We start from the raw sequence: 26,922 nt of genomic DNA on the forward strand, positions 1-26,922 counted from the left end.
GCATGTGGTGAATATTGCATTACTTTCCCGGATTATAATGCTAGCATGTCTGCCACATTTTCTAACACTACTTTCACAGTACCTGTTGCAGTGGCTCTTTCACTGATGCCGTTCAAATCAGTGGCATGGCACCACAATGGACATCACTGGACAACGTCACTAATCCCCCACGCTTTCTGCATGTGCAAGCTTCTGTTTCCTCACAAACCATCCACAAAAATGACAGGAAAGAACTGTATGCCAACATAGCTCCCTAATTTTTTTCACTTTTGTGATTTTCTGAGTTGGTAGGGTTGCAAATGTATTATTTCTAGAACCAATTAACATGGAAACGAGCCCTAAACTTGCACTAGATTTTCAAAAGTGGCTTTTGCACCATGTGAGAGCTCAAATATAATACAGAAGTTAACAGTGAAACACTGGGGAAATGAAATAAACTGCTATGTGAATTGAGCCTTAGTCCTAACCAGAAAGGCTAATGGTGAGGGAAGACAGGATTTGGGAGACCAGCAAAAACATCTTGAAGGTACCACAATTGGTACAAAAAGAATAATGTAAAAAAGCAGTGAATGAAATCTGTTCTGGAGAACTATTAAAGGGAAGGAGGAACCAATGGGAGTTGCTACCTCTAGAGATCTGCATACGGGAGTAACTGGCATGCTGAATAGGGCAGCGATCAGCACCCAGCATCCATGGACAGCTCCCAGGGTCTCAGCAGGGTTCATTATTAATACCTGCCCTGGGCTCTCCTTACAAGCATTTTCGTCCAGCAGAGGGATCCACACCCGACCTAAACCCTGCTCCCTACCCTTGGAATACAGGCACCCAAATTGTGGAGGGTTTGTCCTTTTTTGGGGGGGTCCCTTCAGACACCCCGCAAATCATTGTTTGATTGCTCCCATAGATCCCTACTGCGGTTTGTTTATTTTAAAACATTTATAAACCGCCTAAAATGCTTCAAATATCTAAGCGGTGTGCAACGTAAAAGCAACAAACAATACATTTAAAACTAAACACAGCATAAAACTAGCAGCGTATGAAAAAGCAAGGATTCAGGGAGTTCATAGGGGTTTTAAATGGTACGGTATTGTGGGACAGTGCGTACAAATATGTCTTTACAAGAGGTCTGATGGTCGCTGCTTCAGGTCTGGCAGAGAGAAGGGTACTCCACGGTACAGGGGCAATTGCGGGAAACGTCCACCCTTTTATTTGATTCTGTAGGGTGCGCTACTACGATACCAGCGCTTTGCCCCTTCTTTTTCTCGCAGGGCTCCATGGGGCTCCTTCCGGGCGTTCAGGGGGGAGACCAAAGGACAAGGACTGCAAGGGGGCGACGCCTCCACACTGAGGGAACCGGCCCCGGCCTGATCCTCTAAGAAAAGAGAGGGGGACTGTAGCACGGAGAACCACTAGCGAACTCCACGTCGTGCGCCTGTGCGCGTTCGCCGCTTGGCCGTCGGAGCACCCCCCCCAAGTCTCTGCGCCTCTGTCCTCCGTCAGTTCCCAAGAGCTTGTGGCGCTGCTGCTGCTGCTTCCCTGCGGCGAGGTGGGACGGACAGAGCAGATGGACGGCGCGGTGTCCGTCCTCCTGCCTGGACGGCGCGGTGCCGCCCCTTGCCCGCCCCTTCCGCCATCTCCGCTCGCTCGCTGCGCGCACAGCTACACGAGGCGCTGGCCAGAGGCAGATCCCCGCGCGCGGAGCTGGCGCCGCTCCGTCGGAAAGTCGAAAGCGAAGCACCTGGAGCCGGATTCTCGCGGGCTGGGATTGTCCTGACTGTCCTTGCGGCAACAGCGCCAAGATGCCCAGGGGGTCCCTTCTGTAGGTGAGTGTGTCTCCCCCTCAACTCATCTCATCAACAGCGCAGTCCTGTTGATGTTTGACTGGGTTGCTTGCCCCACTTTGCCATTTAGTCGCCGATAAGTGCAGCCTAAATGCAGCCTAAAAATACTTTCTGAACGCTGTAGACTTCCAGAGTTTGGAATTGTTTGCATGTTTGCTTTGAGCTCCCTCTCTCTGGTGGGGAAGGGAAAGAAGCGGGTTATGAAATAGGATCGCAACCTGATCCAGTGCATTGAGCCCCACTGATTTCAGTGGGTAGGAATTGTAGCCTTACTTTCAATTAAGTGCAGGCAGAGCTCCATCCGTAGTAAGTTTGTAATTACCACGTTGCAGTTTTGTGATGGGGGTTATATTTTCAGAAGAATAAAACAGCCAATTTAGGGAATGTGCTTTTTAAAAAATATAAAAACAACGTGAAGCAGTCGTGACGTTTCTTTGGAAAATGGTGTAAGAAGGAATCCTTTTTCCAGAAATGCCCAATTGCTTTTTAAAACATAAATGCAGGTAGAAATTAGCGGCATGACAGTAGATCTAAAGAATATGCCAAAGATATAAAATTATAAAATCTGACTATGAAGGTACATTAATTGCCTTTAAAAAAAGATTTTAGGTACCTTGAAAGAGGGGGAAAGTGGTGTCAATGTTCCTAGAGATCTTTAAATTTTAAAAAAAATACTGTTAATGTATGTAGACATTATGAGCATTATACTACAATTAGAATTATTGCAGTTTTGTTGTAGCTTTATCATAAGAATTTCGGCAAAGTTTGAAATCTGCAGCAGGAGTTTTGTCATTGATGGATGAACTGTGACTTACACAGCACCTAAAAGCTAACATTCACAGCAGTGTTATATTACTTTCAAATACTCCAGGGGAGAGAAACCTAACCTGAATGAATAGATACATTTACTCTCTTTTTTTTAAGAAAGAAGATACAATGTAAGAGTTTTGTTACACAAATACAACATAGTTTAAATGGAGTTCTGAAGCTGGTGAAACATTCATTTTTGTATTTTATGTTTTTATGTTTTTTTCTGCTAGAGTAGTTATTGTGGCTTTGATAGAAACAGTTGCTCATGTTGGCCAGGCATGTAGAACCCTTTCTAATATTTAAAAGTCATCTCTTGCAACAAAAGTGTTTGCATGCCTACTGAGAAGTAAGCCCCACTGACTTCAGGGGGCTCACTTCAATGTGCACACCTTGATTGCCACCTTGAGAAGCCTTCAAGCTTTTGTTTATTTTTGGATGCTGCAGCATGTGTCTTCCAGTTCTTCCTTTTTATTCCAATGTACATAAAGTGTCCTTGTTGATAATACAGTGGTACCTCTGGTTACGTACTTAATTCGTTCTGGAGGTCCATTCTTAACCTGAAACTGTTCTTAACCTGAAGCACCACTTTAGCTAATGGGGCCTCCTGCTGCTGCCGCGCCCCCGGAGCACGTTTTCTGTTCTCATCCTGAAGCAAAGTGCTTAACCCGAGGTACTATTTCTGGGTTAGCGGAGTCTGTAACCTGAAGCATATGTAACCTGAGGTACCACTGTAAATAGCAGTCACTTGTGCTGCATAGAGAAAGTAGAATCACACAGCTTAAAAAGTGGATTGGAGCCACTGTCCTCTGTCACATTGACTGCATTAGTCTCTTGCCCCAAAGAAATGATCCACATGCAGTAATGCTGCGTCTCCAACCAGGCCTCAAAGCAGCATGATGGTACAGAAAAGCAGTACAGAGACAAGGCAGAGGATACTCTGCGTGCAAATAATATAATAAAACAAATCTATGCCAAAGTAGACACTAAACTCTTTGGTCTAAATACTTCATCTAAATAAAAAAGTGCGCCTGTAACCTTTTTTAGGTGTTCAAAAACAATCACTGATAATTGTGTGAGGCAGGGGGAGGACCCTCATTGGCTCCCCCACTCTTGTTGTGCTCTGTTCTGGCCCCTCCCTAAGACTGCCAACAAATTGAGAGCTTGTTTACATTGGGGCTCAATTAGGCTTTCCCCATTGGCTGGAAACCTGAGCCTACTCTCCTCCCACACGTGATCATTGTGTTTGTTTTTGAATGCCCAGATAGGGCTTTAATTTGTTTAATTTCTATAACTCATTCTGCTTCTGCTCATCATGGGTTGGGTCAAAGAGTTATTCAAAGCACTGAATTGCCTTTGGTAGAGTGTGAGGCTCTTAATCTCAGGGTCACGGGTTTGAGCCCCACGATGGGCAAAAAGATTCCTGCATCGAAGGACTAGATGACCCTCGTGGTCCCTTCCAAGCCTACAATTCTATGATTCTAACCCTCATTGGTTGAGAACATAGCAACTGGACTACTCACAAAGGCTGGCTGCTCAGGACACATCTTGCCAGTCTTGCCATCAGCACCCCCTGGCTTCCTGTCTGTTCCTTGGCACAATTCAAAGTGCTGATTTTAACCATTAAGAGCCCATGTAGCTCAGGAACTGTAGCATGTATGCACCCAGATAATATGATTATCAGCTGAGATCAGCAGCGGAGGGTGGTGTCTGATTCAACACAACCCGCTACCCAAGATTTAGTGAATGGTGACTAGGGACTTTTCTGTGGTGGCAACACAACTTTGAAATGCTTTCCCCAACCCTGCTTGTTTGTTATCTACCTTAGTGATGACTTGCCACAGCAGCGTTGAGACCAGATAGTGTCCCTTCCAAAAATTATTTGCATTGGTGGTGGTGGTATTCTTTTCATAAACTTGTGTCTCACTCTTCTTTCAAAAAACTCAGGGTAGCATACACAAGGTTATCCCATGCTATACTCCAGACCAGTGGTTCTCAACCTGTGGGTCCCCAGACGTTGTTGGACTACAACTCCCATCATCCCTGAGCTCTGGCCTTGCTAGCTAGAGGTGGTGGGAGCTGTAGTTCAACAACATGTGGGGACCCACAGGTTGAGAAAGGCTGCTCTAGACGGTGCTGTGAGGTAGTCTAGCCTCAGAGACAGTGACAGATCTGAGTGCCAGCTTCCTTAGGTGACAGGCACAACCACCAGCTTGCAAACCAGATGCAGCCTACCAAGACCTTCCCATTCTGTTACCAGCCTCTTCTAACACCGTAGACCCCCCTGCCTCACCCCATAGTCCTTGCTTCTCAGCTGTTTCTCATAGATCAGCTGAACAGTGTGTGTGTGTGTGTGTGTGTGTGAGAGAGAGAGAGAGAGAGAGAGAGAGATTGCAAGGAAGTGTGGTTCCATATCCATGCACTGTGGGCTGTGATTGGCTGGATTGGACTTGCCCTGCTTTCCACTCACTGTGGATGTATGGGTGTGTGTGAATGGATCTTTATGAATGAGCAGTGTGGGGGATGGAAAGTTTATGTATGTGAATGGAAAGTTTATGTAGTAGGGTAGGAGTAGGAGAAATGGGAAAAAAACCAACACACATCTGGCAACCAATGTGCTCCTTTGGTTTCAGATAGTATATCGGTTAATAATAATAATAATAATAATAATAATTATTATTATTATTATTATTTATACCCCGCCCTCCCCAGCCAAGGCTGGGCTCAGGGCGGCTAACAAGCAATAATAAAAAGAAGTTGAATGAATTCAACTTAAAAACAAGATTAAAATACAACAATTAAAATATTGAAACATTAAATTATTAAAATGCAGCCTCATCACAGGAGGAGAAAGGAAAAAGGAAAAAGAAAGAGGGGGAGGGAATCAAATTGGCTCCAAGCCAAAGGCCAGGTAGAACAACTCTGTCTTACAGGCCCTGCGGAAAGAAATTAGATCCTGCAGGGCCCTGGTCTCATGAGGCAGAGCGTTTCCCCAGGCCAGAGCCAGTGTTGAAAAGGCCCGGGGCTCTGGTTGAAGCTAATCTAAGTTCCTTAGGGCCCGGGACCACTAGGGTGTTGCTATTTATGGACCTTGAGGCTCTCCGTGGGGCATACCAGGAGAGGCGGTCCCGTAGGTACGAGGGTCCTAGGCCGTGAAGGGCTTTCTAGATGAATCTAGAAAGCCCGGACACAAATTTTCACGGCCCTCTAGCAGCTATGGTGACTCATTTACCAGACGTAATATATTTAGAGTTAACTCTGGAAATATATACTTGATTCTGATCAAACTAATCCGCCTTGAGCACCAGGAGGCTTAGTTTGTGCTGCCTTGATCATGCACGGTTCCTGACTATAGGGAGGAGGTGAATACACATACAAGCCCCTTTCACAGTGACAGGGTCATCAAGGTCCTGCACCTTCAACCTGCTTAGAACTTAAAAAAATAAAATAAAGACAAGTGGGGATACAAAGTAACAATTTACACATTGATATATGATCCATATAAATAAAATACCAGGAAGAACCATGTACATAAATAATATATGGAAAAAACAGCCATTTGTGATTTTGCAATAGACTAAATTAATAATAATAAACCCTGCCCATCTGGCTGGGTTTCCCCAGCCACTCTGAGTGGCTTCCAACAAAAGACTAAAAATACATTTAAACATCAGTTATTAAAAACTTCCCTAAAGTAAAATAACTGCAAACAATATGCAGTAGCATGCTGGCTATATAAAGAATGTGATCTAAAGCAGATGTCCCCAGTCTTTTTGTGCCCAGGGACACATTGGTATAATGAAGAGACTGTTGTAGGCAACACAGAATACCCATTTTATAGGAGAAAAACTGGTGATGCTCAGAACTCAGAACTCCCCACAAACCAGAAAAAACACCTGAAACTCTCTCCACCAGATAAAGCACAGAAAAAGAAATCAGGTAACACTCCTTCCATTAACAGACAAATCTTTCCAACCAACTCCTCCCTGCCCCAAACCACCAAAATATCAATTTAAAAATAAAGTCAAATATTTGGGAAGGACAGGGGGACCTTGGCTGGGCCCCAAATCAGGTATTAATGTGCACTGAAGTACCTAGAGGTGCCACACTGGGGACCATAGAACTAAATAATGGTTAGATTACGACCAGCAGTAAAGCAACTAATTCTATATGTCTCTGCTTCAAACTATTTCCAAATAATACGCAGTCAATCCATCAGATCCATCTCAGGACAGAATAGGGGTGCACTATACTACGTATTCTATCATGGTATGGATATGATGCGTCATTCTGATATTGAGGAAGAAAGCTCAATTTCTCATTAAATGCATCATTGTTGCCTCCTTTTTAAACTCTTTTCTTTACGCTCCTTTCTTAAGCCCCACCCCTTAAAGATTTTTTTTTTCTGCAAACCTTGGGATTTCTCCCCAAACCCTCTTGTGTGGGGATAATGCCATTTTGCCTACTGGCGTTTGGAGAATGAGGTTGCTGTTGATATCGATGTAAAGATGTGAAGCTGTCGTAACACAAACCACGAGGGCTTAAAATATTCCAATCAACAAGGTTGTAAACGAAAATGCATCATTGCCGTGTTGCCCGATCAGCTGGTGTGTGCTAGCGGATAGGCAGAATGTCGGCTTTTGAGACTTTCACCGGGGAGGTTTCCGCTCAAATTGTACCTCACCCATGAAAACACACTGGCAGGCCTTGGGCAAGTTATGTCTCTCAACAACAGCTCCTCATCTTCTCCTTTAGGCTGTCAAACATCTGTTTTGGAGACACATTTATGACACAGTTTAGCCAAGCCTTCATCTGGCTTCTAGCATATATCAGTATGAGTCAATATTACAATATACAATATACAAACATACACAAGGTTTCCTTAAAATTACTCTTTGATTGAGAACATAAGATTTTATTAATGGATGCAAGCTGAACGTGAGGCTGCTTTGCTTTTTTTTTAATTGCTTCATTAGGGTTTGCAGTGTGAAGCTAAAATCTATTGCCCAAAATGCTAATCCACCTTACAAATACCTCTCCATTTTCTTTTCCATCAGCTACAGTCAGATGTTAACATAAACAGTGTAGGCGTTTGAAAGCAATATAATCTTCCTAAGTGGAAAATGCCAACACAGTGGCTGCATTTGCATGACACAGTAAACAACAAACCATGATTTACAGTAGACAAGCAATTCACACCCACTTCGCTCCTTCTTGCTGGGTCAAGCCAGCATTCTGTTTTCACAGTGGCAGACCGGATGCCTATGAGAAATAGTCTTCATTGCAAAAAATGGAAAAAAAGATGGCCCACTGACTGCAAAATTAAGGCATCCCACTACCTAGAAGTAAGCTCCACTGACCTCTATTGGACTTGCTTCTGAGTAGGCATGCATTATCAAGGAAATAGGAGGAAAACCATGTTAAGAATTGCAACTGATGGACAGTGATAGAGATGCATCCCTAATAAATAGACCACAACAGATTCCACCAGTCTCTGCTTTCCCTGGCTGGACCAAAAAAGTGCATGATTTGCTTTGTATTGTTTGGATGGTTTTCTGAAATGTCGTAGGATTATTATCTCTCTAGGACCCAGCTTCTAGGTAATGTTGCATACAACAGAGCACTGAAGTGTGCTTAAAACCCGATAAAAAAAATAAAACAAAAATCCTTTATTTTATTCATTTATTTATTACTATACCACCCTTCATCCAAGGATCACAGGGTGGTTTACAGTAGAAAAGCACAAAAATATGTAACATAGTAACAAACAAAAACAATACCCCTCACCCCAGTTTAAAAAGCCATAGATTATTTAATTAGCTAGAGGACTGGGAGAAGAGGAATGTTTTTTCCCAGGTGCCGAAGATATGTAATGAAGGTGCCAGGTGAGCCTTACTGAGGGAGAGCATTCTGCAAATGAGGAGTCACCACCGAAAATGCCCATTCTTCCGTTGCCACCCTCTGGATCTCTCATGGAGGAGGCACATGAAGGAGGGCCTCAGGTGATGATTGCAGGGTCCAGGTATGTACATTTTAAGTAGTAATATTACAAGTAGTAGTAAAACATAGTGCCTGGTGCTCTAGTAATATATGCTAGCTTTTGAAGGCTTAGGAAGTAATCAAATCCCATGAACCCTCACACTGACCAGAGTTTTGAATATGTGGATCTCCAGTGGAGATGAGGCTCTGTTGGCGCAAGTCCTCCATTCCAGCTAAGCCAGGGCTCAGGCAGCTGAGGCAAAGGTGGCCGAGCCAAGGCCAGCATAAGTCCCCAAAATGTGGTGTTCCAGAGGAGTGGTGACACCAGGATGGGACAGAGGGGAACTTACCTCTATTCCAAACTCCATTCAGCGATAGCTTGTGACCTAGCAACCCAAGGGAAGTTACAATGACCAAAATGGTGGTGTAAGTCAGATTCTATTGCAAAGCCTTGTTTTCCCTCTGCCACTCCTGAACAGAGTTTGGAATAGGGATAAATTACATAATTTAGCCCAGCATAAATTACAGTGCCTTCGTGTAGCTTAGATTGCTGTGTTAACTATGCATTATTTACACCTGTAACAAAGGTGTGATGGTTCCTTCTGTATGTGGAGCCATCAAACCTTTGTGTGAATGGGATCCATCCTTGCCTCAGGATTCAAAAAGCCTTGTGCCATCCATGTTACACACACACACACACACACACACACACGCACACACACTTCCATTCTATGCTATGTTGAACTGCAGGCAGAAGCATCCATTTAAGTCCAATAACTTCATGTTTCTTCAGAGGGAAGCATGAATATTTTTGTAACTGTTGCCGAGCACAGACATTCCTTTCTAAAGGACCGTCCGATATTTTGAATTCATCAAACATTCAGCAGGCTCTAGCCTAGATCCTTGTGGTCAAGCGGGCAGGTCACAAGGGATACCATTCTATCCCAGAGGAGATGCTTAAGGATGGCAAGCGCTCTCTGGACATAACAAGGAATTATACAAGCTGGGCCTCCATCTAAACAGAACTGCTCCGTCTTCTCCCCCCCCCCCCTATTTATGTCTCAGCTGTCTTCCAGTGCTGTGCTTTTGATAGGCAAGATCTCAAATGCTGTTGGAAATTAGAAGTTGGCTGAGTGGCATGCCAGGAGCAAACTTGTCAGCCAAATGAAGGCAGGAAAACTACAGCTAATAACTGAAAGCGGACATGACCCCTGGCTTGCTCTCATCAATTGGTTATCTTCAAAGAGTGAATCCGGCAGCTGGACCTGGAAGTCCCGTAGCATTAGCCTCCTGGGTTTATCTCCCATCTCTTCAAATAAATGCTCTTAGGTTTGCTACAGCAGAGATAACCCACATGCTGCCGCCCTCCAGAGGTTATTGGACTACAATTCCCATCTCCCCTGGCTATTAGCTATGCTAGTTGGGGCTGATAGGAGTTGTAGTCCACTGCATCTAGACTGCTGCGTGTTGGCCTGTGCTAGACACTACAAGCCCTATCTGTGATCTTTATTGACTGGTAAGTAGGTAATTCAGATAGGGGTCTGTATTTAATTCTGCTGAACTGGCTGAATGGGACTCCGCCCCCTGCCCATCAGCCGATGCCACTGAGTGATGCCGGGTGATAGGCAGGTGGGTGTGGTTTGCTGGGAATTGGCCTCATGGGCCAAACTGGACCCCCTAGCAGACCAAGACTGGCACACAGGCTGGAGATTCCTCACCCCAATTAAGATGTTGCTCCCAACATCCTTACATTAGCTATGCTAGTCGGGGCTGATGGGCCCCCAGTCCATCAGGGCTACAGATTTCCCAAGCTTGCTGTAGAGCTGTGGCAGACTTTGGGCTCTCAAATTTCAGCAGCACCTTGTGCGATGCTTAAATTCGGTGCCCTCCACCTCTTGCACTCCGCTCTACAACATTGTTGTGGTGCCCTCTGTGGATCTGGGGCCTAGGGAAGCCAAACCGGTCATGGTACCCTAAAACCGCCTCTGTGTAGAGGAAATGGAGGCAGTGCTCCAAACACCTCATAATCACCTGCTTTTTTATTTTTTTGGGAGAACTGTGGATTTTTAGAATCAAAAATAAAACCTATGTGAAAATAAGACGGCATGGATCTGTTTTTGCATGAAAGAGAAGCTGAAATGGGATGGAAGTAGGCTGTTTTGTTCATCTCTATTCAACAACACTATTCACAAAAGCTGTTACTTCCTTGAAAAATCTTGCTCTGATATTCTGGTGCTTTTCCTTTTAACACTTTTGGTTGCTTGAACTTTACCATGTCCATGAGGTAAATTTCAAATAAATAAATAAATAAATTAAATGGTCTCAGGAAGTGACCACACATCATAACATTCTGTGCCTTTCTGGGGAATCGTATGGGGTGTGTGTGTGTGTGTGAATGCCTCCCCCCCCCCCAATGATGAAGCATTTATAAATTGTTCTGAATAAAATAAACTTGTAGAAAGCTGACAGGAGCTGGAGAACACCAGGACAACTCCTCCCTCAGGGTAATTATTTCATAGCTCAGAGTGGGGACAGGGCCTAGGTTGCCAGCGAGCACACAGAAAATTATGGCAGCTGATCAGTTGTACTAGGGATCCACACATATCATACATTTAAAGTGAACTTCCCCCAGAGAATCCTGGGAACTCTAGTTTATTAAGAGAAGTGGTTACTGTTAGGCAACAAAAGTGTTCAAGGAGTATTGATGAAGGATTAGGGAGAGAAGGTAAATAAATGCTTCGTATTGTGTTTCCACTGGTCCCCATATCTGCCCCCTCCCTTGGGAAGAGTTTGTGAAGAACTAAATTTGCTATTCCATGCATGTTTTCTTCAGAGTAAGCCCCATTAAACTGAACACAGCTTACTTCTGACTAAAAACGCATAGGATTAGCTCCTTGTCAAATAGACAATGTTCTTCGGCTTGCTAATAAGGCAAAAATGTAAAAGTAGCTAGAACAGGGACTTCTTACACCTGAGGGTGAAATTGTTGGTCTTCCGATGAAAAAAGGCAATTGTCAGTAAAATCAAGTCCTTATCTGGAGGACTGCAAGTTAATCAAGGTCACACTAGCGTTTTTTTGTTTTTTTATTTAAAGAAAGAAGCTATTGAGGTAGAGCTATAGATGTTGGTCAAATAGCTTCCGTGGCTCCAAAAGGGAATTAGACAAATTTATGAAGCATAGATCTATTGGAAGGCATTATCTAGGATAGGGAAATTAAAGCTTCATGTACAGAGGCAGCATATACCTGCAAAACAGACATTGTGGACAAATGAGAGGTCTGTTGCCTAACTAACCAAGTGGGGGATGTTGGACTAGATCAGGGAAGGGAATGTGTGACACTCCAGGTGCTATTGGACTATTCTGTGTTATATTTTCTTGCTTATCATCTGAAAAGATGGTGTTTCAGGTTTTTGGGTGTGTTTTTTTTAAGTTGCCCTGAGGAGATTTCATTAAGGGACAACACAGAATCAGCCTTGAGTCTCCCAACTGCAAGAGTGTCAAGGCGGTTAGAGTCCAGGGGTCAGCAAACTTTTTCAGCAGGGGGCTGGTCCACTGTCCCTCAGAACCTGTGGGGGGCCAGACTATCTTTTTTGGGGGGAAGAACAAATTCATTTGCCCCACAAATAACCCAGAGGTGGATTTTAAATAAAAGCACACATTCTACTCATGTAAAAACACGCTGATTCCCGGACCGTCCACGGGCCGGATTTAGAAGGTGATTGGGCCGGATCCAGCCCCCGGGCCTTAGTTTGCCTACCTATGGGTTAGACAAAACAGCAGCCATTCTCACTACTATTGATGGAGAGAGGGAGAGAGAGAGAGAGAGAGAGAGAGAGAGAGAGAGAGAGACCTACTAGAGAGGGAAAGCTGTGACTCCAGTAGAAAACTTTTTTCAAGCCTAATTGCAGTGAGGGGAGAGAGCAAGGAAGGGATAATGCATTTCAGGTGGGGAGGGCCACATATGGCCCACATTCCAGCTGTTTCCCACCCCTGCTTTAAAGTTCAACTTAAATAAAAGGGAATTGCTACCGTTTAGGACCGAAGTGTAAAACACAAACCTGCAAAATTGGATTAAGCTAATCCCCTCTGAACTCTGTCAGGATTAAGTAATGTTACTATCTGCAATTTCCCCAGTGATCCCTTTTTTTCTTTTCTTGTTTAAAGTCACCCTTGGTAACCTCATGTAACCTGTTAAGACTCTCTGTGTTCCTCACAGTGCTCTGCGAGTAAGGCTTTTGCTTCATTTGCTTTCAGGAAAGAAAAAGATTTTTTTTTGGAGCCAGCTCCAATGATGTACACCTCGAGCTGGGGTTTCAAAGCCCTTTCCCTAATGATATTATGCAGGTAAGAGACGGCGTTTGTTGCATTCTTCCTCTGTGCATGCAGAATCATTTGGGGTGGGAGCAAAAGGTTATTGGGGCATTTCAAGACAATGAAACTTGGGAGGTGGAGAGCTTGCAAGGAGCTGCATATCTCTACAGCTTCTTTGATCAGGCCTGCTACCTCAGATTCTCTTGGTCCTCCTTTGACCTCCATTACCCACCTGCCCCTCCCATCAAGATCCTCATTTTCACCCACTACAGGCAGATCCGGAGGATGGGAAGCAGAGGAAGAGAAGTCATGTCAGGATCCTCCCTTGGGGCTTTCCAAGAGAGAGAGGGGAGGTGCTTTCCCAGGTTTCCACCTTGCAACTGTATTATTCACTAATAGAATAGGGAGGGAAAGGTGGTCAGGAAATCCCATTACAGTCATACCTCGGGTTACAGATGCTTCAGGTTGTGTTTTTTCGGGTTATGGACCCGCCGAAACCTGGAAGTACGAGAACAGGTTACTTCCGCGTTTCGGCGGCCGCACATGCGCAGAAGCGCTAAATCATGCTTTGCGCACGTGCAGAAGTGCCGAATCACAACCCGCGCGTGCGCAGATGCGCCACTGCGGGTTGCGAACATGCATCCTGCATGGATCACGTTTGCAACCCGAGCGTCTACTGTATTTTCACTAGTCAAACTAATAAGCGAGTCCCTCTTTTGCACAGCTGATGTCTCCATTAACAGAGGGACAGTAGTTTTTGTGTCTACCCATCATGGACTGTGCCAATGCCAGTTATTAGTCATGGTGGCTATACGCTGCTCTGGTTCACCAGAAGCAGCTTGCCACATGACCCGGAAGCTGTACGCCGGCTCCCTCGGCCAGTAAAGCGAGATGAGCGCCGCAACCCCAGAGTCGTCCATGACTGGACCTAATGGTCAGGGGTCCCTTTACCTTTACCAGTTGTTGGGAAAGATTGAGGGCACAAGGAGAAGGGGACGACAGGATGAGATGGTTGGACAGTGTTCTTGAAGCTACTAAAACGAGTTTGACCAAACTGCGGGAGGCAGTGGAAGACAGGAGTGCCTGGCATGCTCTGGTCCATGGGGTCACGAAGAGTCGGACACAACTAAATGACTAAACAACAGCAACCAGTTGTTAGGGAGGGACTACAGAGAAAGCTGTTAGTTGTCACGTCCCGCTTGTGGGATTCCCATAGACATCTGGTTGGCTACTGTGGGAAACAGACTAGATGAGGCTTTGGTCTGGTTCAGTGGGGCTCTTATTATGCCCAGTAGTGTTGGGTGGAGCAGCGAAGGCAGGGTTGCATTGCACACCTGGTTTCCCTATGGCAAGCATCACTGCTGCTGTCATGGAATGGTTGGACACAGAGGAGTGGTGGGGAGAACCAGCTAGGGAAACCCTGGGGGGGAGGGGGAGGCTCAGAGTTCAGGGAGTGGTGGTGGGACAACGATGAGCGGTCAGAGGGAGAAGACTGAGAAGAGGAGGTGTCAGAAGCCAAAGAAGTAACAGGGCTTAGTGAGCTGGGAGAGTCTGTGGTAGTCCAGAATCAGAGGCTGGAGAGGAGAGAGGACAAGAAACAGAGATGAGTTAGGCTGGTGAAGAGTCACAGGTGTCTCCTCTTCCTGCTGCAACAAGCTGCCCCCCCCCATCTCCAGAAGATGACTGAAATGGGCAGAGCAGTGGCAGGCTTCATGCAGGCACAGTCTCTGATTGCTTGGGGAAAGCCCTGAAGAGAAGAGGATATAGATGGCTTTCGGGAGATGAGGACTTTCAGTCTTGGCAACTGATCCACACTGGTTGCCTTTGGTATCATTCTGTTCCTGTCCTTTATAACTAAACTCTACGCATCTAATGTTAATGATTGCAGATTTCCTGTTCTCTTTGACTTCAGCCAAGTGCGCCTTTGCTTGAATATACTATGCTAGTCGCTATAGAAACATGCAAAGAAAAGTGGTTCCTGCCTAAAGAATTTTACTACCTAATTTGGAAACAATCAAATCTGTTCAGTCATGCGTTCCATGGCAGGGCATGGTGCACGCATGTTAAGTTTCTTTGCGAGTGAATGAAATGGTTCCAGAGCAGGATTGTGTTTCAGGGTATTGCTCCCCAGCCGTCTGCTTTCATAAACCATGCAGGATTTTATCACATTTGAATTTTTATCCTCAGATACATGTCAACAATAATTACATCTGATTTGTATGTTGTGATAGGGAACATCATCCCTGCACAGGCAACTGTGGGGGTGGGTTTTTCAGGGGGCGCACTCAATAGACAGACCAGCAGATCAAGTGGATTATGGGATTATGGGATGAAGTTTCATATTATTTGTGCACCAGGTTGCAAAGGTGATATCTTTATTGCATGAGAACCAATTGGATCCACTGGCCTGCCTAAGTTCAGTGCAAAGAGGACACAGAGGTATATTTGCACTTCCTGTATCATAATTTAGATTTTGATATATATGTGATAATCATCAGTACACATACAGGTTCACATGCATATTGGTTATTCCCCCAAATATATATATGGATACTATGTCATTGAAATAAACATCAGGGCTCTTAGAGATAACTTTTGGATATCATTTGCTTTAACTAAATATAGTCAGAACAAACCGTAGAGATCTGGGTTTGAACGTAATATAGCTACTGATTCTAAGTGCAAATAGAATCTTTCGTTCTCTTCCTATTATACAGTAAGGCAGGGTTTCCCAAGCTTGGGTCTGCCATCACCCCTAGCTAGCAGGATCAGTGGTCAGGGATGATGGAAATTGTAGTCCAAAAACAGCTGGAGACCCAAGTTTGGGCAACTCTGAACTCAGGAGTGTATGAGGCCTAGTTTTGCCACAGCTCATACCTGATCACTATAGTAAGTTGTCTGTACCAGAACAAAATTCATTGTTGTTCTGGAAATGGAAACTGTAGATCAGCTTGGTGCTCTTCTGGCATTTTGGCATACAGCTCTCTAATCATTGCTGGCCACTGACCATGCTGGCTGGGGCTAATGGGAACTGTAGAACAAAACATCTGGAGGACACCAGGTTGGGGTGCAGAGAACAGCTGTGGCATGCAAAAATATTTTCTGATGTATTTTATCCCTTGGGGAAATTTGACTAAGCAGATTTCATGGTATATAAAAATAAACTTCATTTTATCAGATGGGAAAAAGCCTACCTACTATTATGTATCTTGCAGAAATGGTAAGCAAACACTGAACACTTTAGAAATTCATTCAGCTATCAGGGCAGTTGTACCAAATTTGGGCCAGATATAAAACCGGCAGATTCTGCTTCTTGGGGGATTAAAGCTTTATCAAGTCTGGCATTTTGGGAAATGCTCTTGCTACATGTAGACATTATGAGATGGAAAAGCAACACAACTTCTGTGTTAGAAATTTGGCACAGCGTTTCGTCTGTGACAATAGCCTGAGAATAAACTCCCTGTTCTTTTTCCCGGTTAGATTAACACAAGTTTCTCCAGCTGAAGAAAAGGGTGAAATTCTTCCTCCAACCATACAGAAAATAATGAAAGGATATAACAAGTATCTGCGACCATTTTTTGACAGTAAGTAGAAAAAAAAAGTTTTGATGGGAATAGGTTCTTCTGAGAGTTAGACAACAACTGAAAAATGAGAAATGAAACCACAAATTAAAGCCTTTTCAGTCCTGTATCTTTGGCAGCATTGTGTCATTTTAAAAGGTTGTTCTGTCTCCTGAGCTGCAGGGTTTAGAAGGAACCTGAAGGGTTAGCTCTGTCCCTGTGATACCGAACTATGATCTGCCATATCTAACAGAAGTGACAGTGTATAGTCAAGATTCTTATTTATAATGGCCCAAAAGCAAAGTGCAGAAGGAATTGAGGAGCCTGTGGTGCAAAGAACACTTTCGCTAACTAAGAAGATCCAGATATCAGAAGGAATCCAGTCATGTGCTGGAAGGGAAATGTGTTGTCTGCTATCGTCCATACTATATAGACTGTTTTGGTGTTAACTTATGACCTCTACAGCCCTGTCATAACAATGACATGTTTCATAATTTAGATCTCTAGGGAACACCACTGGCTCCTTGTGCACTTTCAAGTGGTACCAGAGTGCCTAGTAAAAATAATAGTTGGAAATGCTGAAGAACCAGAGGTTGTTTTTTTCCCTGTTTGCTGAAAAAGAACCCACTTCTCTGTGTGTATTTAAACTATAAAAAGACTGAGGAGAAAGTATCCCGTTTGCTTCTTCAGCTGTGCAGCAGCAGCTTCAAACAACAACAAAATCCTTGCTATATGTTCCAAATTATGCATTATGCATAATTATAAATAATGATCAAATTTCATATAGGTATATTAGATGCTGGGGAGTAATACAGTTTTATACCATCTACCCAGTTAATAATTTAGAATGGTATGTTTATTTTAAAGTGGGTTGCTGAACATCATTTACAACTACTGCAGATCTGAGGGATGCACTGGGCTCCACGCTAAACCCCTCCTTTTAAATAATTGTGAAATGAGTTAGACTAAAGTAGAGACAGATGTTTTAGTGCTGATTTTCCTCCCCCCTGTTGCCCTGGGAGACAGATGTTTTGAACACAGAGAATGAAATATGGAACAACAAAACGTGCCACAGTCTGAACAGGTTGCATCTCAGGGTATGTCGAATTTCAAGATTTGGCTGGCTCTGCTGCCAAAGCAGAATATACAGCAGAACCCCTAGTTTCATGGAAACTTTGGATGTGAAACTGTTGGCTCTTCACCTTCAGTTTTTAAAACAAGAAGTTAAAAGTATGGGTTGCAGAAGCAGATGACTATATTTGAATGCTCAGTTATAAACATCCTACCACCATTGCTTAATATTTTATTGAGCTATTTGAAGAAGCTGATGATGTGTAATGGCATAAAACAGAATTCTGGGGCATTTAAACATAACCTTCACTTTGCATTGGAAGTAATCTTAGTGTGGTTACTTCTGGCTCTTGCCTAGTAAAATATGTTAAATTTCTAGTTGAGCTTCAATGCATTCTATGCATCCTTGTCTCTCATCAAATGATATTTCATTGCAAAACTGTTTTATTCATTAGATTGAATAAAAGTAATAATTTCCAGTTTATACATATTAATCCAGTATTTATTACAAAATAAAGCATTCACATCTATCGTAAGATATTTAACCTTTATTGGTTTAGCCCTCTGGCCTTCCAAAGCTGGAAAAAGGGAATAGTTTTCTATTGCCATCTACTGGAAAGAGGCAAGAATAATTTCAAAAACTTCCCTTAATGATGCAGTAGGTAAGCTCAAGGATCTTAGGATCAATCTTTTTTACAATTTGGTCAAATTTTACTAGTTTGCCATTAAAGGAATAAATCATGCATATGTTATCTGGTTATTTCATTACAAAAATTAAATCATTTTATCAGTCAGAAACAACAAAGAGTCTTGAAGACTTACAACCGTTATTATGCATTTAAGGTGCCACAAGACTCTCTGGCTGTGGCACTCAGGTTGGTCAAACCATCACACAAGTGTTATAAAACAGGCAAAGTGGACCTCTTCAGCAGTAGCTTGCTTTTATTTTCAGAAAGGTTACCAATTTATACCAGCTGCTATTCAAATTTTTCAAGCTGAAGTGTCATCCCAGATACTTTTTGGGATCCCAGTATGGATACAAGCATATAATAGTGATTTAGATAAGGTACAGTCAAGTTTCTTGAGACGTATCCTGGGGCTTCCAAGTCCAATCAAGTAAGGGGCAATGTGTGCAGAACTAGGTATACACACAATGGAATATTGGGTGTAGGCTATCACTATAAAATACTGTGGTTGTGTTGCCATTTCCATTGCCAACCTTTGAGTCTGCTCTCTGACTTCAGGATTCTTATAAATCCAGATGGTTCCAGCTCTTACATAGCAAAATCAGATCTATCGGTATTGACTTGGAACTCGTGCATAATTCAAGTGAGCAATAAATTTATTGCAATATTCAAATCTGATTAAGGGACTCTGAAAAACAAAACATCAAGCCAGCTGTAAATAAAATTTGCTCCCCCAAGTTCTATGGTTTAAGTACACCAGATAACAGGGGCACTTATATTTCAAAATTAATAATTGCAGTCCAACGCAGGGCCTTTATGTTAGCCCAACTGAACGTTTCCCCCTCAGCTTCTGCCAAGGGAAGATATTTAAGCATCCCCAGAAACGATAGACATTGCGGATGTTCTTTGAATGTGCCAGACACAGGAGAACGTATTCTTTTCTACTGTCCATTGTACAACCAGCTACGCAAATGCAAGCTATCTCCTTTTTTGGGTAGTCTAACATCACGGCACAATGAAAATATCAGATTCTATCTGTATGACATTAACCTGGAAGTAACTGCAAGGGTGGCTGAGTTTTTATCAATAGTATCTCTTAGAGTGGTGAATGGCACCGTTTAGCAGGAAGAAATTCCAATGCAAATCCCCATTGTTACATATTTTTACACGGCTGTTTATTTTTATATATGGATGTTTTATGATAGCCTATATTTGTAATGCCTAATAAAGGTTTGGTGAAGAAGATGATTGTGTATTTAAGGTGCAACAAGACTCTCTGGTTACGACTGGACATAATGCTAAATGTGGTTTATTGTTATGGGAATGAGCCCAGGTAAGTCTCTGCCATGCATGCCTCCCCCTTCCTTCTCTCCAAGAAAGAGACTGGGACTTTTCACCCTAAACTGTGGTTGATCTTAGTCAGTGGTGTGAGATCAGTGGACTAGTGGGACTAGGCTAGTCCGCCTGGTGCTTCCGCCTTCCCAAAGCCCAGGAAACTTCTGCCCAGCTTAGAGAAGGAGCTGTGATGTTCACACACCCTTGCAAGCTGGCACCTCTGGCCCTAATTGTTCCCCTACGAAAAAAATTCACCACATGCCACTGATCTTAGCTATGGTTTACTGGAACAAACCAGCTTCATAAACCAAGGTTTGAAGTTGGATTGTTTCATTAAAACAACTTAAAGCTAACCAAAGTTTGTCCATATCTGGACAAAAGGGCAAATTGTTATTTGTAAAAAAGAAAGGAAGTTTTCAGTGTCCTCCTAGTGGCCATGCTGAAGGAAGAAGGAAGGGGAACCTAAAGTTTGCCTGAGCTCATTGCCATAGTGATAAACTGCAGTTTATCATTACATTCAAATGAGGCCTCTCTTGTTTTTGCTGCAACTGACTTGCATCACTAGTTACCTGGAAATCTTACCTATTGAGATGCAAAGTCCATTTAGCTTCACTAAATGCGGCAACTGTTTTCTTTTCCTTTAAATATTGGAAATTTTCAAACAGTATCCACTCCTCCTGTCTTAAGGTGAATTGCTGGGACCAACTTTGAAAAGACCTCTTCTCTAATAAGACTAAACTCTGAAGAATAACTCCTCAGACACATCTGCAAGTTGTTCACATGCCAAACCCAGAAGCAATTGCACCATCAATGGACATCTGGATGAAGCAGAAGGATGCAAGTCACTGAGGGAAGGGAACCCTCATTGCAGTTTTGTCAATTTTATATCATTCCCGAAACTGCAGAAAAGTGGGCAGCATTTCTTTGAACTACTTAAATAACAGCAGGGTTGCTGAAGATTTCACAAACATGGAAGGATGCATATACCAAGTATTTTACACAGAGTAGACCCACACTGAAATTAATGAACAGGATTAAATTAATTCTTGCTGGATTGAATCAAACAGACCCCCTTCCCCCCAAGTCATTATATGATTTTAGTATTAAACATCTTTGCTAAATTAACATCAGTATTTTTTTAAAAAAAATACATTTGGCCTTAATGTCCAATTTTTGATGTGCATTCTTATTTCCAAATGGATACATTGCACTGTATTTCTGTGATATAGGGATTTCTGCACTGTTTCCTATCCAGGAAGCCCTACCCAGTGAAACTGTTAAAGCTGGCTAAACAACTCCAAAATGTGCTCACTTGTCTTCACATGTTTGCTCCGAGACCACCTCTGGCCCACAGAAACTCCTGTGAGACTAATGTTTCTCCCTCAGGAAAACCGACCTTCGAAGTCCTGATTTTAGCTTCAGTCTCATGTAATCTGCCACAGCATAGTGATAAACTCTCAGTACCGAAACAAAGACCACAACCCCTTACTATAGACTGAATATTAATTTTATTGTGTGCTATGTTTGTGCATCTATTTCAGATGGCCCTGTCTCCGTAGGAATGAGTATGGATATAGCAAGCATTGACACAATATCGGAAATAAACATGGTATAGTAGTGTTTTTTTTTCTTACTTCATATTGTATTAACAGGAAACTCTTTCGTTCTCCTTTTGCTTCCAGCATCTTTGCTAGACTTTCAGAATAAGGAACCAATATCATTTAAAAAAACAAAACAAAACACCTTACTAAAATGCTTTGGGGCAACATGGCCATTTTAATTCATACTGCTAAGTGCTGTGCGAGAACAGCATTTCATGCACAAAAGGCATGTAGCGAGTTGCCTTTGAGAACCTATCCCTTTTGAAACTGCGATGAGTTAAAATTGGGGAATTCGTGGAAGGGAATTTGGGTCGACTTTAGAAAAAGGTTTTAAGAATGAGCACTGATGTACAAATATTGATGTTTATGAGTTAAAATTGGTTTTTTTTTTAATGAACTAAATATAAAAAGGTTAAAAATTGGGGATAAGAACTTGTTGAACTAACAATTTGAATTGGAATATAAGAAGGGGAGGTGTGGGGAAGTCAGGGAAATATGTTACTGAAAATACGGATTGTAAACTTTATGTGTTTTTAATTTTTTTTCTTTTTTGATTTTTTTTATTAAGATGGAAAATTTTAATAAATATTTAATTAAAAAAAATGAAACTGCGATGAGTTAATAATAGTTGTTGTTTCCATACATATAGCAGATCAAACGAAAGGGGTATGTGTGTTATAATGTATTTAGTTAGCTGTCTGTTTTAAAGTGTGCTCTCTTTCTAGGATTACACAGCTACCATATTCCTAAGACAACGATGGACTGATGAACGCCTTTGTTTTGAGGGTAACAAGAGCTTAAGCTTAGATGGCCGCCTTGTGGAGATGCTTTGGGTACCAGACACCTTTATAGTGGACTCAAAAAAGTCTTTTCTTCATGATATCACAGTTGAAAACCGTCTAATAAGAATATATCCCAATGGAACAGTCCTTTATGCCATAAGGTATGCTCATTGCCCAAAGAGTGCTTTTCCAAAGAGCCCTTCTGAGATTGATTAGAATGAATTGTGACTGTTTTAAGTGGATCCTCTTTCACCAGCTACGTTGCAGATAATCATTATACTAGACCAGATAGATTTCTGATCCAGCTATTTGTTCCATACTTTCAGAGCTGCTCTCCCCTCCATCACAGTTAACGGGAAAGCTTGCTTGTGGGAGAGCTGTATCAGTTCTGTGCCAAATGTTCACCTAGAGGCTTTCACCATCCCTCGCTCACCTCTTTTCAAGTTCAGATGTTCACTGCCTCATCAGTAAATCCTCTGGCACCATCTTTTTAAAAGAAGAAAACAGGGACTGCTTCATGCTGCATATGTGAAGCCAACAATATGGGATTACATAGCCAATGTGATGATGATTGACAATGTCACATGACCAGTAAGATCTGACTAGCTGATAATGTCATGAAGGCAGTTCATAGTGAGGACTGTGTTGCCTTGCCATCCTTCTCACTTTGATGGCCAGAGCAGATGAATTGAAATATTATAAACCATTTTCAAAATTTGTTTCTGTACATTTGGGGTAACCTTTTTCAGGATCTAAAAAGGGAAGAGTAGCAATTCCAACTGAAGGGCTTAATCTATATCTATCTATCTAGTAAATCCCAATTCAACTAATTTAAAAATACATTTACTATAGACAAAAAGCAAAGCAACATAGAAAAGGAAATGAAGCCAGGGATAAACAGGAAAATATGCTGTTGTTTCAACTGCGCAAACACAAGCAGTTACAGTATATCAGCCTTTCCCAACCTGGTGCCCTCCTGATGTTTTAAACTACAGTTCTCATCATTCCCGGGCATTCTCCACACTTGCTGGGTCTCCTGAGGCTGTAATCTGAAACTTTTGGTGAGCACCAAGTTGGGAGAAGCTGCAGTAGGGTGCTGAGACAAAGGGAGATGATGGTGACTGTACTGTAATTTTGCATCGTTTCTATTTTATTTATTCCATTTATATACCACCTTTCACTTTCAAGGAGCTCAAGGTGGTGGACATGGTTCTCCTCCTCCCCATTCAATCCCCACAGCAACCTTGTGAGGCAGGTTAGACTGAGAAGGAGTGACGGGCCCAAGGTCACCCAATGATTTGAACCCTGGTCTCCCAGGTCAGAGTCCAGCACTCAAACCATTGTGAGACAGGGTCTTCAGCAGTAGTGCCATCATTGTGAAATGCCCTCCCAGTGAAGATCTATCAGGCTTCCTCCAGATGTGAGTTGAATACACTTTTATTCTGGGTGAAGCCTCCCAGAGTCCCTGGGGTAACCCAGGCAGCATGCATTATTTATTATTATTATTATTATTTACTGCTACTACAGACCTTTGATGCTAAATAATTCTTCCATTTTTTAGGCTGCTGCTTACGCCTTTTAACTTACAATACTGCCGTTTTCTTACCTTCAAGCACTGCATTTGTTTTTAACCATTTTTGTTTTCCACCGTCTCATTTTTGCTAAGATTCAGAATGAAGTGGGGTGTAAAGGAGTTAATAATTTCGCATCTTTATTCCCTAGCTGTCTTTTGACAAAAAACATCAGCCGATCTTTCCCCCCAGCCATATGTTTTGCCTTTTTTAAAAAAGCTCAAATAAGTAGGATAATTTGTTTCTATTTTCAGTGCTCAGTATGATGCATGGATGGTAACCATCTGTACTTTGCTTTTAAAGGATAACTACAACAGTTGCCTGTAGTATGGATTTGACTAAATACCCTATGGACAAACAGACGTGCACCTTGCAACTGGAAAGCTGTAAGTGATTTTATTACCTCTAACAAAGAGAGGGGCAGGGGGCAGGGAAGGGAGCCCATTTGCAGGGACACTGGAGAGAGGGTGCTACAAAAGAAGCTCCCAGGTAGTGCTAGGCTGCAATCCTAAACCCACTTACCTGAGAGAAAGCACCATTGAATTCAATAGGACGGTGTCGTGGGCTAGCTGGATGCTGAGGCGTGGTGGAAAGCAGCAGATGGGGAACCCCTAGGGGAAAGATGTCTCAGAGCCAGGGGATTAGGGGTGGAATGACACAGAGGGAGAAGAGGGAGCAGACTGGGAGGAGGTGATGTCCGAAGCTGAAGAGGGTTTAGTGGGGCAGAGTGGTTTAAAATCAGTGGAGGCTGGAGAGGAGTGGGGGCAAGCTGCTGAAGAAGCCATGGAGTCCCTCCGCTCCTGCTGTGACCAGCTTCCCTGGTCTCCAAGGCCATGGAGAGGAGTGAAGAGGGTGGAGGAAAGTGAGACAAGATGAAGGAGCCTCAGGTGGATGGGGGAAGGAGTCTTGGAGAGTGGTGGGAAGGTGGGCCTTTCAGTCCTCAGAAATGCCTTATTGGGGCAAGATCCACAGGGAAGAGTTGCTGCGATCATTAGACCTGCACAGTTTGGGTTTCTGGGGTTAACTTCGCTGATGCTGGGTGTTTAATTGCTGACCTGCTCCTTGACAGCAGGATGTCAGCCTGCTCTAAAATAATTAGTTGAGGCAGGATTTAGGAGTGATATAGTTGCTGCTAAAAACCTCTGCAGCTGAGGCTCAGCATTCAGAAATATGCCTCTGAGTATCAGTTGCCAGAGAAAAACAGTGGGAAAGAACTCCTGTGCTCAGGTCCTGCTGGTGGGCTTTCATTGGCCAATGTAAGAGCAGAATGCTGGACTAGACAGGCCTTTGGTCTGCTCCAGCAGGGCTCTTCTCTTCTCTTAATGAGTGGCAGCCGTGTAGGGCTTCCACCCACTGAAATATTTCCATGTCAGTGCAAAGCCTCCACAGGAGCAGATGTGGAAAGTATCCGGTGAGATCTAAGCAACCGGCATGATTGCCTCTAGCATACAGAAGTACTTCAGCTGGACCTCTGACCACACAGAAGAGGTTGCTCAGCTGCACAGTAATAAAACATGCACTGGGCCTGAGAATCTGTGTGTATATAGAAAATGTACTTGTTTCTTTCCCATTGCTGGGTGCCTTGATAATTCCACACATTTCAAATGAAAACTACTGTACCTCACTAGTCTAATGTTTTATGATTTTTAACCCGTGTAGGTTCTGACGAGGCTGAGATAGGGTTGGATAGACTCATCAGTATCTGGCCCATACCAGTTTTGCATGGGGACAGGACTAACTATAATCTAATGTACTGATGCATGGTGCTCAAAAATTTATGTGCCAAAAATTTCTGATGCTACCATCCTGCAGCCAAAACAAGCCAGAGTTTGGCTTCTTGTGATTTCTGAACCCAGGCTCATGCTTTGTTTCCTCCTCCCCCCAAAAACATGAGCAGCAAGGTAAGGACAAATATTAGCTACCGCTTGTGGGTTTGTGTGAAGCGAAGCAAACCAAACCATGAGCTCAGGTTTGGAGCACATGACAAGCCAGACCCTGGTTTGCTTTGTCTGCAGCAACACCCAGAAGCGACACAATGGGAGCTTTGGGGCAGTATGCAGAAGCACGCTGCTCAGTCACCTTAAACGTGAGTTTGTTACAAACTAGGGTTTCGTAGGGCATGCAAGCAAAGCCACTGAAGTGCTCTTCAGCCCTCCTGTTCTGTCATCTGGCCAGCTTGAGAAGAGGCTTCCCAGTTTGTTAGATCAGTTTTCTATGATACCAAAACAGGGACACTATGGTTTAAGCACTGCCTACAGTCCTGGTTTCAAACTATACATTCAAACCATAGTTTGGCTTCTAGGCACACTTAAACCACAAGTTTCTGGTTTAGATTCTATGGGAAACTGTTATGTACTGAAGTTCTCACCCTGGGCCAGCAGGGGGATACTGTAGATAGTTATGCAAATAAGGGATTGAAAGTGACGTTCAGTGATTGGATAGTTTTAGAAAATTGTTACAGTTACGTTGTACTGGAGCTCTATATAAGCAGGCTGACTGAACCCTTCAGTTCAGTTCTGTTCTGGCCTGTGAATAAACAAGAGCTGTTTGAAGAATCGCTGTGTCATCTGATATGTTCACCCACAATTTAACAGAAACTTTAAGTCATTGCATAAGAGAGTAGGAGGGAGTGTTTGAGCTCACTGCTTGCTCTTGTTCTAACAAAGCACAGACAGTTGGGAGCCATGATATAACGCCTCAACCAGGACTTAGAATGTCTCAAGAAATGTTGTAGACAAATAAGATTGAATAAATATTTAAATCAGAAGAGCAATTCCTTGCTTGGTTTCATACAGAATTCTTTGGCATATTTTCATACACATAAGGTAGATTTGTGTATCTGACTGCATACCCTCCAACATTTCTCCTATTCCATAGCAACAAACAAACATTTATACCCCACCCATCTGACTGGGTTGCCCCAGCCACTCGGGTGGTTCAGGGAGGTCATATAACTATATCCTCCAACATTTCTTCATTGAAAATAGGGATGTTCTAAGGAAAAGTAGCACATCCTGGGATGAAATCAGGAACTGGGCCAGCTTCTGTAAATCTAGGACTGTCCTGGAAAACAGACGCTTGGAGGGTCTGTGATTGGCAAGGCCTGTGATCACATTTCAGCCTTTACAGTCAGGCAAAGTTATTACAAATGCAGTTCTTGACTGCCACTCTTTGCACAGCCAGGCTGCCTAAATCCCATTAATAAATCTGTGCAGGATTATAGCCACAAAGGCAAATTCTCTCCACCTCTCCAAATAGTCTCAGTTCAAGACTTCTGACCATTTAAAATGTCTGTGCTTCAAGCTACATTTCTCTTCTTCTATAAAGCTGTGCCCTAGTCTTGTCCAGCAATCTATGTTTTCCATGTCTTCTGTCTG

The 26,922-nt window shown here is 43.1% G+C and overlaps 1 protein-coding gene across 2 annotated transcripts in view; it reads left to right on the forward strand.

The window, feature by feature from the left end:
* Positions 1 to 1,668: 1,668 nt before the first annotated feature.
* The window catches only part of LOC310763956 (gamma-aminobutyric acid receptor subunit pi-like), a 42,703-nt gene continuing 17,449 nt past the window's right edge, over positions 1,669 to 26,922 (forward strand). Inside the window, exons 1-6 of one of the 2 annotated variants that reach the window (XM_083617026.1) lie at positions 1,669 to 1,829; positions 12,888 to 12,972; positions 16,420 to 16,523; positions 21,133 to 21,200; positions 21,918 to 22,135; positions 23,849 to 23,931. In XM_083617026.1, coding sequence (XP_083473152.1) covers positions 12,917 to 12,972; positions 16,420 to 16,523; positions 21,133 to 21,200; positions 21,918 to 22,135; positions 23,849 to 23,931 — 529 coding nt within the window. In that variant the 5' untranslated portion in view covers positions 1,669 to 1,829; positions 12,888 to 12,916. Of the gene's footprint in view, positions 1,830 to 12,882; positions 12,973 to 16,419; positions 16,524 to 21,132; positions 21,201 to 21,917; positions 22,136 to 23,848; positions 23,932 to 26,922 lie in introns of both variants that reach the window. The other variant, XM_083617027.1, reaches the window with a different exon arrangement.

This window comes from Podarcis filfolensis (genome assembly GCF_964270895.1).
Source record: "Podarcis filfolensis genome assembly, chromosome: 5".
NCBI lineage: Eukaryota > Metazoa > Chordata > Lepidosauria > Squamata > Lacertidae > Podarcis > Podarcis filfolensis.